General features: G+C 42.0%; 1 protein-coding gene and 1 pseudogene across 2 annotated transcripts; both read right to left on the bottom strand.

The window, feature by feature from the left end:
- Positions 1 to 767: 767 nt before the first annotated feature.
- On the bottom strand, positions 768 to 10,641 carry LOC149974576 (potassium channel subfamily K member 12 pseudogene; annotated as a pseudogene). Its single transcript, XR_016489485.1, has one exon. The product of XR_016489485.1 is annotated as a potassium channel subfamily K member 12 pseudogene (transcript).
- A 128-nt stretch (positions 10,642 to 10,769) lies between these two features.
- LOC149974575 (potassium channel subfamily K member 12-like) lies at positions 10,770 to 12,254 on the bottom strand. The gene is made up of 3 exons (XM_090211980.1): positions 12,236 to 12,254; positions 11,509 to 11,872; positions 10,770 to 10,950 (listed from the first exon to the last, which is right to left on the bottom strand). The coding sequence occupies exons 1-3, from the start codon at positions 12,252 to 12,254 to the stop codon at positions 10,770 to 10,772; spliced, it is 564 nt and encodes a 187-aa protein (XP_090068106.1).
- Between the last annotated feature and the right edge of the window lie 485 nt (positions 12,255 to 12,739).

Below are 12,739 nucleotides of genomic sequence, written 5' to 3'. Positions count from 1 at the left end.
CTTGTTTTTGCAATGTTAACATAAGTTTCCCATGCCAATAAAGCCCCTCAAACTGAATTGAGAGAGAGAGAGAGACAGATGCTATAGTAAGAGAGAAACAGAGAGAGAAAGACAGATACTATAGTAAGAGAGAAACAGATACTGTAATGAGCACGCTGAGATTCGGGAAGCAAGTACAGGGAGTGAGTGTTTTTATAAATAAACACAACATAATACAACATAAGAACCACCAACAACACACAGACATGACACAGGAACAGAAACAATAACGCCTGGGGAAGGAACCAAAGGGAGTGACATATATAGGGAAGGTAATCAGGAAAGTGATGGAGTCCAGGTGAGTCTGACGACGCGCAGGTGCACATAACGATGGTGACAGGTGTGCGCCAAACCCAGCAGGCTGGTGACCTAGAGGCCAGAGAGGGAGCACACGACAGATACTATAGTAAGAGAGAAACAGAGAGAGACAGACACTATTGTAAGTGAGAAACAGAGAGCGAGACAGATACTACAGTAAGAGAGAAACCGAGAGAGAGAGAGACAGATACTGTAGTAAGAGAGAAACAGAGAGAGAGACAGATACTATAGTAAGAGAGAAACAGAGAGAGAGACAGATACTATAGTAAGAGAGAAACAGAGAGAGAGACAGATACTATAGTAAGAGAGAAACAGATACTATAGTAAGAGAGAAACAGAGAGAGAGACAGATACTATAGTAAGAGAGAAACATATACTATAGTAAGAGAGAAACAGATTGTCAGAATTAATGTTATATTTTTTGTCTTTAATGTGTTTCGCGTTTTTAATTACATAAATATAAAAAGTACAATCATTGGTATAAATGTGCAACTTGCAACCAGAATTAATTTGCATACATGAAATAAATGGCACACCACGATGCAGGAAACGTGGGACATAAGGAGGGACACGGACCAAGGTGTGGAATGGTGATGATTTTGGTGCATTGTACAAAACGAGGACTTAGTAAATATTACCACCAGAAATCTATGATTTTCACATAAAAATGCAGGTTTCTGGTTTTACTTCAATATTTGAAAAGCTTACTAAATTGTTATGTGTTCAAAAAGCAGGACATGTAATTGAATATACTGCAAACTCTAAACAATTATTTCTGAGTAAAAACAACAACAAGCGAAATTGTATTTAAATTACTCCATTTTCATATTTTCTATCAACTTAAGACTTTTAAGTTCTTGCAACAACTTGCCATGTGGTTTAGAGGATTGTGGGTCATTTTGTGACTTCCTGATACTTTTACACAATGTTATAAGAAAGAACAGTATATTTCTATGACAGTATTAAGCAGTTTGTTGTTATGAGGCGTAATGGATGATGATGAACGGATAGCAAAACCGTTGGACAAATTGAAGTTCAAAGATGAGACTATTACCACCATTGACAAGGTCACGTGCACAACCCTTACCCACTGGGCAAAAACTGGTTGAATCATGTCCTTACAACTCAAAAATTCTATGTGATGATGTTGAATTAATGCAAAAAAAACGGATTGGATTTGAGGAAAGTCATCAATGTAAGGGAATTTCATATTTTATCCTGAATCCAATGACGTTGTGATTTATTTTTGTTGAATTCAAGTTAGTTGACAACTCAATGTAAATCAAAACTAGACGTTGAACTGACATCTGTGCCCAGTGGGTCATGAAAAAGGCAAATACAACATCCTACAATGCTAGGAGCTCTTCCTCCACTTAGGCTACTGCTAGTGGATTGAGCACTGTGCTCAACAATGCCTGCGAAAGTGGGTGAAAATGGCTAATAATCCAAAACATAATGATAAACGATAGACACGATCACTGAAAGTAACACATCAAACGGAAGTAGATCTAACCAATAATAACAGTTGTAGAATTGATCAAATGAAGTTCAATCTAAGCTATTTTTTGGATGCTGGACTTACTATGTTAGTGTTTGTAAAACACCAAAAGTTAAGTATATTATACATGAGAATAGGTCATGTTGGAAATATTCAAAAAGCTGATGCAAATAGTTAAATCATTTTTAAAAAGTTGAATATATTTTAGACAGTGTGGAGAGCAGGGCAGGGGAGGAAACACAACTAAGGATGCCTCCTAACTTTATTTTCACCTATTCATTTATTGATGTCAATGGGCGACTAGCTGAACATTTGACTTGAGGATTTGCCCCTTAGAGTTCATTGTCTTACAAGAGGTGGCATGAGTTTTACATGACACTAAGTCCCTCGAATGACCGTCAGTGCAGATGGAGTCAAACTATCAGACCTAAGACCATTAGAATGTATATATTTGAAGTCGGAGACTCAGGTACTATCCTACATTTCAAATGAGTCATTCTATTTGTGACTAAAGCCTTGGGTTGGGCGACCAGCAGAGCACCTTATCCTGTGAATGCAGAAAGTCAAGCTATCGATCAATGATTCCTCTAACAGCCTTGCTGACTAGCAGAACAAAAAAGCTTCACTCTGCTGGAGTTATTACTTAGAGGCTGTATCGCAAATGGCACCCTATTCCCTATATAGTGCACTACTTTTGACCAGAGGCCTATGGGAATAGAGGTGCTCTGGTCTGGTCTAAACGGAATAGGGTGCCATATGGGATGCGAGCCCAGTGACTCAGCTGTTCCATTCACTGCTGAAAGGCTAGTTTGAACAGCCCATTGCAAGTGTAAAACAACAACTTAATTTATGGATCCTTTGGGTTACATTTAAAGCCTGTCGGTGTATTACTTCACAACTTGCTCCAAGCATTTAAGAGCCTTTATAATATCTTATAATAATGTGTAATGTCTTTCAAATGGACTTTGTTCAGGCACAGCCAACAAACAGTCACAGAGAAAAGCCCAGTAGATAACAGCTCTGTATACACACACAGTTTGCCTGGTAATAAAATAAGATGTGGTTTGTCATGATTGATGGAGTCTGACTGTCTCAAACAAGATACATGATAATCATATAAACTGACTGACCGAATGATCACATGATAATTCCATTGCTGGACCATTAAGCATGAATCCCCCTATGTTTTTATTCCAAACTGTCAACAAAGCCGTTGGAGCCTCTTAATCCAGTCTCCTGTGACCGACTTATCACGCAAGATGTTCCTGTTTCAAGATTTTTTGTCGTTGTCAAAAAGCCAAGTTTCAGCCAAGACAAAACAGATGGCCTTGCGCATTGCACCGCAGAGACTTCACCTCACAGCTCCAGGCTTCATGCAGTGCTGCTGCTATTGTCAGCATCCCCAACACCAACCGGCAAGCTCAACAATGATTTACTAACAGTCTTATACACACTGTAAGTCAAGCTCAACAATGATTTACTAACAGTCTTATACACACTGTAAGTCAGGTTCAAATTCATAACATCTGTAGTCCCTTGGAGAGATCAGTCTTTGCTTCCGGCCACATCCACACTATAAGACTATAAATCACAGGACTTATGGTCATTATCACTGATGTGTGGCTGGCTGCCATGTTATTCCCTTCATAGCATCCTCTACTAATGGGCCTTTGAGAAGCGTGGAAGATATGGGATGTGTCCAAAATGGTAACTTGTTCCCTACATGCATTATTTGACTCTGTTCGAAAGAAGCAGTGCATTATATAGGGAATAGGGTGCCATTTGACACACAGACATGATATGATCCTTCTGTTAACAAGCCATGATATTATGTTACACTGTGATCCGTCTCTGTTATGGTCATCCCATGATATTATGTTACACTGTGATCCACCTCTGTTATGTGATGGTCAAGCCAGTGATATTTCAGAACAGCGTGTACAAACAGTGTCGTCTTGAAAAATGTGACATGCATTAGTAATAATTTATTTGACAACTTTAATAAATATCTCTTATTTAATAAATATCTCTTATTTGGCTTTCATATTGCTGTATGAAGAATAGATGATAACGTGAGAATAAATCCATTCCATTAAAGTATTGATAGAAAAGTAATAGATAAATATATCCCCTTTCAGTAAAAAGCATTGATGTTGCTGTTGACAAACAATACTGTTTCCCTAACAGGACCCTATTCCCTATGCACTGCTTTTGACCAGAGCCTTATGAACCCTGGTCAAAAGCAGTGCACTAAATAGGGAATAGGGTGCCATTTGGGACGCACACTACATTTCCCCAGACAGACCTCCCGTCTCCTCTCAGAAGATACAGAGGGCAGCAGGACAGATAGATCCATTGACATCAATGGAGTTTAAGTTTGCAAAATGCAAAAGGATTGTATTGTACAATATAAAACCTATACATACATTTGGATGTGTAGTATTTTTCATATAATATGCAAGGACAAAAGTAAGGAGATTGAATTAAAGCCATGCATGCATTTGTAAGTGAGCAAACCTTACTCTAAATATATGTATTAATATCTCTATTGTTGTAACAGCTTTATGCATCGTCACCCAGCCTTTTATGATGTTTTATTTCATTCTAATCTAGAGGCATCCACAGGATCAATACCAGCAGTTGCAAGATGCAATTCATGTAAAGACTGTCAGTAAATCTCTCTCCCCCGAACACACACACACACACACACACACACACACACACACACACACACACACACACACACACACACACACACACACACACACACACACACACACACACACACACACACACACACACACACACACAGGTTTCCTGCTCCTGGAAAGGTAAAGAGTTAACTATTTAATTTCCTTCTCTCCTAGCCGCTATGTTCTAAAGGGGACACAACAGGTTCAGTAAAGTCACTAAGTAATTGCAATGCCTCCAGCAGTAGTGTATGCTATTAGCCCTCTTCTCCCAGGGGACCAGGACAGATTGCACATAACACTGTAGGAGGCTACATCAGAGGACTTCTAGAATGTATATAATAATAAACCGTAAAACCATGAAATGTGACACGGTTAGAGCCTATATGTCAGTCTTTAAAACATAAACATTAGGCAGTTCGCTTTGCCAATAAGTGTTCTCATCTTCATAAAAACAGCCGTTTAAAACGGAAGATTGAACATGAAAGTCTGCTTTTTTTCTGTAAGTTTCCAACCAGGAGAACACCTATATCTGTGTTCAGATTTCAAACATTAGTGTTTACTTTCCTATCATCCTGTTTAGAGTGTATTTAGTCATTAGAAATGTATTCAGATCAGAGTTAGGAATGTCTGTCAACTTCGCGACATTTCAGTACAACTGAACAAGACATTTGATTCAAAAAATGTTTTCAATCGCGTGGTGTTGTTGTTTCCGTTACCTCTCTCAGAGTAAAAAAGATGTGGGAGGGTTTAATTAGCATATTTCCCAACATGCTTTATTGCAGGTAGATTTTTAGAACATATTTTTTTAATCTATGTTTCCTCATGCACATTGATTGATTAATTGATCTTATAGTATACAGAGGTAAATTATTGACATTTTTCTAAACTGATCCAATCTGTAAGGGGTTTGACTTATTGCACTCATTACAGAGATGGTTGTTCCAGTTTAGATGGTTTAGTTGGTCTCAGTTGTTAAATCCTTCATAACTGCAGTCATTCTGAGGGCAGGTTGTGGGTGATAAAATGTAAAAATTGTTGGCTATCCTCCCTCTGGGTGGATTTCGATTGGAATTATTAATCACTTCACAAGCCAGCACATTCTGACTTGCAGGTCAGATGTGGCCCATGAGCCAGGATTTGAAGTCCACTATGTTGAGGATAACTAGCCAAATGACTCACAGAGATGCACATCTTTACATTGCTACAACGTGCTGATATTCCAATTAGCTGAGACATTACAATCTAGGTATTTCATTTGCTGTGTGTTCTCTTGTGTAATATAATCCGGTGCTATTGAAATGCTAGACTACATATTCCAAACTTCTCATTGTCACCATTTCATTCTGGCCGGCAGCAACCAATATGCAGCCTGTAGCCTTGAAAGTCTAACCACTTTCCTCGTCATAGAAATATGCTGTGTTGTAGCAGCTGACTGTGCTCACTACCTTTGCCATTCAGTGTCCATTGTGTCATTCTAGATGATCTCAGAAAGAGATGGCCCTGGACACTAATATGTCTTGTTCTGGAGATCATATACTGTATACAATTAAAAGCAGGGTACAACACATTCATATCATATTCAATTATTCTTTACACAACTAACTGTGTCATTCGCCTTCTCTTTTATACTGTATGTTATTTACAGCTATAGAAAAATATATTTCAAATGGAGTAATCTGTTTTACATACAACGATCTCGTACGGCTTTACCATAACGGCATGCAGGTAACTACAACAAGCCTGAAGCCTCAAGTACCTGAGTCATTTTCTCTAGTTATTTTTTAACCCGGGGACAGGGACAGAGCAAAGACAACATTCCAACCTATAGATGTTTTATCAATAGGCAAAAATACATGGTATGTGTTCCAAATTCCCTATATGGTGCACTACTTTGGACCAGAACCCTTGAGCCCGGGATCAAAGTAGTGCACTTTATAGGGAATAGGGTGAAAATAGTCAATAGGATGCCATTTAGGATGCACCCATGGAGAACAAAGGATCTATTTGTAATTTCCAACCGGTTGATCAAGTTGCGTTTTCATAAGACGTTCCAGTGTTATATTTACAGTCATGATGTTGTTATATACAGAGAGATGTCTGATCGATAAGCCTGTGAAAAAAGCCAAATGTAACAGGACGGTCGGAGAGGAGGGTACGGTGTGTGTGTGTGTCTGTGTCTGAGCTGAATGCAGAGATGGCAGAGCCCGCGAGCAATAGCAGGCGTGGGTGGACTAGGGAGAGAGATGGTAATGATGGACGCCAGGGAGAGTTGAGCTCTTGGCTGTGCTATTCTGTGTATCTGGATCTGGGAATGGGTCTCTATCTCACTTTCTCTCTTTCTCTGTCTCTCTTTATTTATTTATTTATTTATTTCTTTATGTCTGCTCTGTGTATCTCTTTATTCTTAACTGCTCTCTGTATCTGTCCTTTCTTTCTCTCTGTCTTTCCTTCTTTCTTTCTTTCTTTATGTCTACTCAGTGTATCAATCTCTTTCTTCCTCTCTGCATTAGTCCTTTCTTTCTCTCTCTCTTTCACTTTCTCTCTCTGTGTTTCACTCTATTTTTCCATCTCTATTTATCTATTTACCTTTTAATTCTACATACATGCCTGCAGGACTCATGTTATTCTCTCTTTCAAGGACTCTCTCTCTCTCACTCTCACTCTCACTCTCAAAGGCTTGCAAATCTGTAACGAGGAGAATCAATGACAGTCAAGTGTGAGAATCCTTTGAGATGAAAGGCTACAAGGGAAACTCGTTTTAATGTCTTCAATCGACTCTCCTTCTCCCAAATTTGCTCTATTTAACATGTAAAGTACGTGTATACGATCCCCTATTCACCAAGCTATACCTTTGTCTGGCTATCAACCTCCTCTTCATTAGTCCTTATTATCCTTATTATATATTATTTCATGTCCATTGTTGCTCACTTTTTAAAATCTTTTGCTCATTTTCCTGTTTTCTTTTTCTTACAGGCAGATTTAGTTCAGTTGAGAGAGGAGAGGAGAGGAGAGGAGAGGAGAGGAGAAGAAGAAGAAGGGGAGAGAAGAAGAGAGGAGAGGAGAGGAGAGGAGAGGAGAGGAGAGGAGAGGAGAGGAGAGGAGAGGAGAGGAGAGGAGAGGAAGAAGAAGGGGAGAGAAGAAGAGAGGAGAGGAGAGGAGAGGAGAGGAGAGGAGAAAAAGGGGAGAGAAGAAGAGAGGAGAGGAGAGGAGAGGAGAGGAGAAGAAGAAGAAGGGGAGAGAAGAAGAGAGGAGAGGAGAGGAGAGGAGAGGAGAGGAGAGGAGAGGAGAGGAGAAGAAGAAGGGGAGAGAAGAAGAGAGGAGGAGAAGGAGAAGAGGAGAGGAGAAGAGAAAATGAGAGGAAAGGCAAAGAGAAGAGGAGAGAAGAGAAGAGGAGAGGAGAAGAGAGGAGAGGAGAGGAGAGGAAAAGGAGAGGAGAGGAGAAGATAAAAGGAGAAGAGAAAAGGAGAGGAAAGGCGAAGAGGAGAGGAGAAGAGAAGAAAAGAAGAGAAGAGGAGAAGAAGGGGAGAGGAGAAGAGAAGAAAAGAAGAGAAGAGAAGAAGGGGAGAGGAGAAAGAGAAGAGGAGAGGAGAAGAGAAGAGAAGAGAAGAGAAGAGAGGAGAGGAGAAGAGAGGAGAGGAGAGGAGAGGAGAGGAGAGGAGAGGAGAGGAGAGGAGAAAAGGAGAGGAGAAGAGAAGAGAAGAGGAGAGGAGAGGAGAGGAGAGGAGAGGAGAGGAGAAGAGAAGAAAAGAAGAGAAGAGGAGAAGAAGGGGAGAGGAGAAAGAGAAAAGGAGAGGAGAAGAGAAAAAAAGAAGAGAAAAGGAGAAGAGAAGAGGAGTTTTAGCCGGCATACACCCATAAAGTATGTCAAACACTCTCTGCCCTAAAACATGTTCTGAGCTGATAAGAACCCTAGTTACCTTCCTAGGAGGCCCTCGACTTTCATTCCCTTCCTCTCCCCCTCTCCCTCTCTCTCCTCTCCCACCTCTCCCTCTCTCTCTTCTCTGCACTCGTCCATCTTGAGAAATAGGAAATGACTGTTTGAAGCCCTACAGTCAGGCTCAGTGCTGAATCTCTAACTAGGAGCTCACTGAACTGACTGACATAACTGAGCTGGAGTTGCATGCTACATCACACACTACAGCAGTAGCATCAACCCGATACAGCACCAGCCAGTCTGAATGATTTTCTTCCCCTTCCCCTTCCCCTTTGTCCCTAACCCCTCAACATTTGCAGATCTATCTGAAGGGTCTGGGCAGGTATAAGCAGTATAGTGTTGGAGCTTCCACCATATTGCTTCCACCTTACAAGCGATTTGGGACGTGCTGAACCGGTCTCCTCTTCCCCCATAATAATCAGTCACCTGAGCTTAAGATTAGACTAGTGCAAGATGATTGGTGGAGACCATTGTAATATTATGACTTGCTGCTTGTGCTTCCTCGCATAGGCACAATCAATATGGGTGCCGGTCCATACATCACAGAGCATTGACATGAATGGCTTGAATGTTCATTCTAGTCATTCTATTTCTATGGTAGAGACTAGGTTTGCTATCACTAAGGCCACGTTATGCTCTCTCTATGGTTCAGCTTCCATACTTCAGGCCTGGTCTGTACATGGATCTGATATGTTGATGAGTTCCTATTGTTCTTCACAATGAGACATGGATGGTATAGCTATATATGTACATATATATATGTATCATACTGTAGTTATCTTTGTGTTGAATGATAGGTACAGTACCAACTCAACCTATACATTCAAACCTGCTTATAAATGACATACTTAGTGAAATAGCTCCAAAGCGATCATGATGATGATGTCATCATGATCGCACAGAGTTGCCTCTTCCATTACAGTATGCTGTAAAAGTCAAACTGATCTGGGGCAGTATGTATCAATCATCTTGGAGAAGGAGTGCTGATCTAGAATCAGGTCCCTCCTGTTCATTGTATTCAATTTGATCTAAAAGGCTAAACTGATCCTAGATCAGCACTTCTTATCTGAGACATTTGCTACATATGGTACATTCTTCTGAGACGTTTGATACTCACAGCCTCAGAGATTTACTCAGGTATGGCTAACTAAATATTTTGAAGATTGCCAATGGTATATCAGTGAAAATGTTCTTTCTGGCTTCGAGTCAGAGAGAGCAATATGTCGGCTTATGGCCTCATGTTATACTAATTCCTTCCATGGTTGTCTCAGGTGTTTTGACCTTCAAAAGCACAGTTACAAGAAGGTTCCTTTCCTTCCCATAGTATCATTCCAACTGTCCCATCATCATCATCATCATCACAGGATGTTGATTCCATCCCCAAAAATGTCCAACAGTTTCATGCATATCATTATACTCTTCCATTGAACAACAAGACATAATCAAGTATGACAAGAGTGATAGCAAATAAAGTTAATCACATAAGACCATAAAACTCCTCTCAGTTTCTCTCCCCATCAGTCTCAGTCTCCTTAAGCACATTCTCTACCACCCTGCAGGGGTCTACTCCAGTGTTTCTCAACCTTTCATACCAACCTTTTTATTATCTTAGAGACTAGCAGGTTATCTCTTGTGTCAGAGACTGACAAGCTATGGTCTTTACTCCGTGGGGGACTGCAAACATTAAGTCAGTCAATCATCTCACCGACCGAAAGTCCACATCTCACGGACCAGCGCCTGTCCATGGACCAGAAGTTGAGAAACACTACACAGGTCTACCTGGAGTTGCTGGTCTCTGCCAGTCTGTTGTTCATGATCCCCAGAGCGCCCACTCCTCCAGAGAACCCGTTATGTCTCGAGCCGCCACACACCGTCCTGGGATAACCGTTAGCAGACTCTGATAACTGCTTCTGCATGAGTGCCAGTGAGACCTTATTCGAGGCCGTCAGGTCCTTCATTGAAATCATCTCTCCAGAGAGTCTGCGTCCTCCCCCCTCCGTGTCGCTGTCGCAGGGTCCCGAATCCCCAGAGTTGGGCGGGCGTCTGATTCCGAAGCGGCCCTTACGGATTCTCGACCCGGGCCGGATGGCGTTGCGGCGTCCCAACGGGAAAGAGTTTGACCTGATGTTGCACCGCTGGCAGCACAGGTTCTGAAGCATCCAGTTGAGCACCTGAAGGAAGGAAGGAATCTGATGTTAAAATACAGATATAGTTACAGATAGAGGTGACTCAGCTAACTGAACACAACAATGCATCAAGGATTAAAAATACAATATTGTCGACAGACTTATTTCCATTGTGCTCGTTGTTCTACATCTACCTGTTTGATGACGATGGAGATGACGTTGAACAGAGAGTAGATGCAGCACACGCCCATGAGGATGAACAGGCAGTTAGCCAGACGGTACAGCGGCTGGTACTCATAGTCCGCTCTCTGGCTTGATACCAGGTCCCCGAAGCCAATGGTGCTGACAGGGGAGGAGGTAGAGAAAAAAGGGGAGGCAGAGTAGAAGGAGGGAGAAGGAGGAGGAAGAGAGAAAGAAGGAAGATGAAGAGGAAGAGGAGGAGGGGAAGAAGAAAAATAAAAACAAGAATAACATTACTTTCTTGCCTTTTGTCTTTTTTCTATCCCAAGCCCCTTGAGACTAGGGCTGCAAAATTCCAGTAACTTTCCACAAATTCCCCAGTTTTCCAGAAATCTGAGGATAGCTGAATATTTCCGGCTAATTCCCTCCTAATTGCAGGAATCCTTCAAATTGGATTTCTGGAAAACCAGGGAATTTTGAGAAAGTTGCCAGAATTATGCGACCCTACCCAAGAAACACAAATACACACACCCAGCGAGAGGTTGAAGAACAGGCCAGCCACAGTGCAGTGCCTTGCTCATGGGCACAGGATATGATGATATCATGGATACTCTAGGATGCCAGCATTTCTCTGAGACTCAAGACTCATACAGACAGCCTTCCAGCCGGTTGCTGGCTGGCCCACTTCTCCAACCTCCGACCTCTAGTAGGCTACCTTACCTAAATGTGACGAAGCAGAAGTAGAGTGAGTCCAGGTAGGCCCATCCCTCCACAGGGGTGTACATGGCTGAGGCACAGCAGGAGATGATGATGGCAGACAGCCCCAGGATCAACATGACGTGGTAGACCGACGGCTTCCACCCCGGGAACGAACACGCCGAGAAGTCATGGCGGATACCCGGCGGGAGGAGGCCGGAGTTCCGGATGCGCCGTTCCCTCACGGCCTTCATTACCACGGCCAGGAGGGTGATAATGCGTTCCAGGAAGAGGTTAAAGAACAAGATGGTGGCGGCGCAACCAAGGAGACCATAGAAGATCAGGAACACCTTCCCTGCCACCGTCACCGGGGTGGACATCCCAAAACCTACAGGGGAAGACAGAGAAAGATGGGGTTAGATGGATGGATTGACTGATTAATTCCAGAAGATGAAACTACTAAAGGCTCAGAGGAAGGCGTCCAACACACCACAGCATTAGTATTTGTGTCTATTTGTCCGGCCCTAATAAACCTCGAAGATCCCTGCAGGCATCTGAATGCTCCATTTCTGCGGTAGACACCATTTACTGGCATGGGGTAAGATGCTTTTTAGGTTAGGCTCTACTCTGTCTATTAAAAGACTTTGGTGCAGTACCAGCATTTGACGAGTTCAATGAAGTGAGTAATATTTCACTATTTAAATATCTGGCAACGTCATTCAATTAGCATTCTACTCTACTAAAAACATACCTTCTCTGGAGAAGGTCATCAGTATTTGGGATGCTGTGTGTGTAATGCAGTAATGAAGCTTCGCTCTGTAACTGACTGACATTTCTGCTGTTGATGCACGATCTGGCCCTTTGTTCTGTCTACTCATTTCCTGGTCAATTCAGGTCAGTGTGAAAGCTAAGTGGAGATGGTGACGAGAGAAGAAGATTAGCTGTCAAACATTCGTGGGGTGTGTGTGTGTGTGTGTGTGTGTGTGTGTGTGTGTGTGTGTGTGTGTGTGTGTGCGTGTGTGTGTGCAGCATGTGTTAAGTTATGCAGGAACAAGAACAGGAACACTTCCTATCTTGGGAAGTGACAGGTCAGAGGTTAGAGACAGACTGCAGCTTACTGACGTACACACTCACGCACTCTACCTTTGAATTATGTGAATCAGTACATAACTGATTGGATAAGAGATTGGCTTGGTGTACTCAGTCAACCAATGAACAGAGAACAGGGAGATCAGCAAGTTTGTTTCTGGCATAT

The sequence above is a fragment of the Oncorhynchus mykiss genome, chromosome 20 (genome assembly GCF_057628025.1).
Source record: "Oncorhynchus mykiss isolate SJ-2025 chromosome 20, ASM5762802v1, whole genome shotgun sequence".
In the NCBI taxonomy this organism is placed as follows: Eukaryota; Metazoa; Chordata; class Actinopteri; order Salmoniformes; family Salmonidae; genus Oncorhynchus; species Oncorhynchus mykiss.
Note: the sequence above shows the minus strand (reverse complement) of the source record. Positions and strands in the feature narration are given on the sequence as shown.

Bases quoted from the DNA above. Each gene is read 5' to 3' on its own strand.
- LOC149974575 (XM_090211980.1), bottom strand. The intron at 10,951-11,508 runs GTAAGGTAGCCT...CTCCCCTGTCAG, and splicing joins TTCTGCTTCGTCACATTTAG to CACCATTGGCTTCGGGGACC.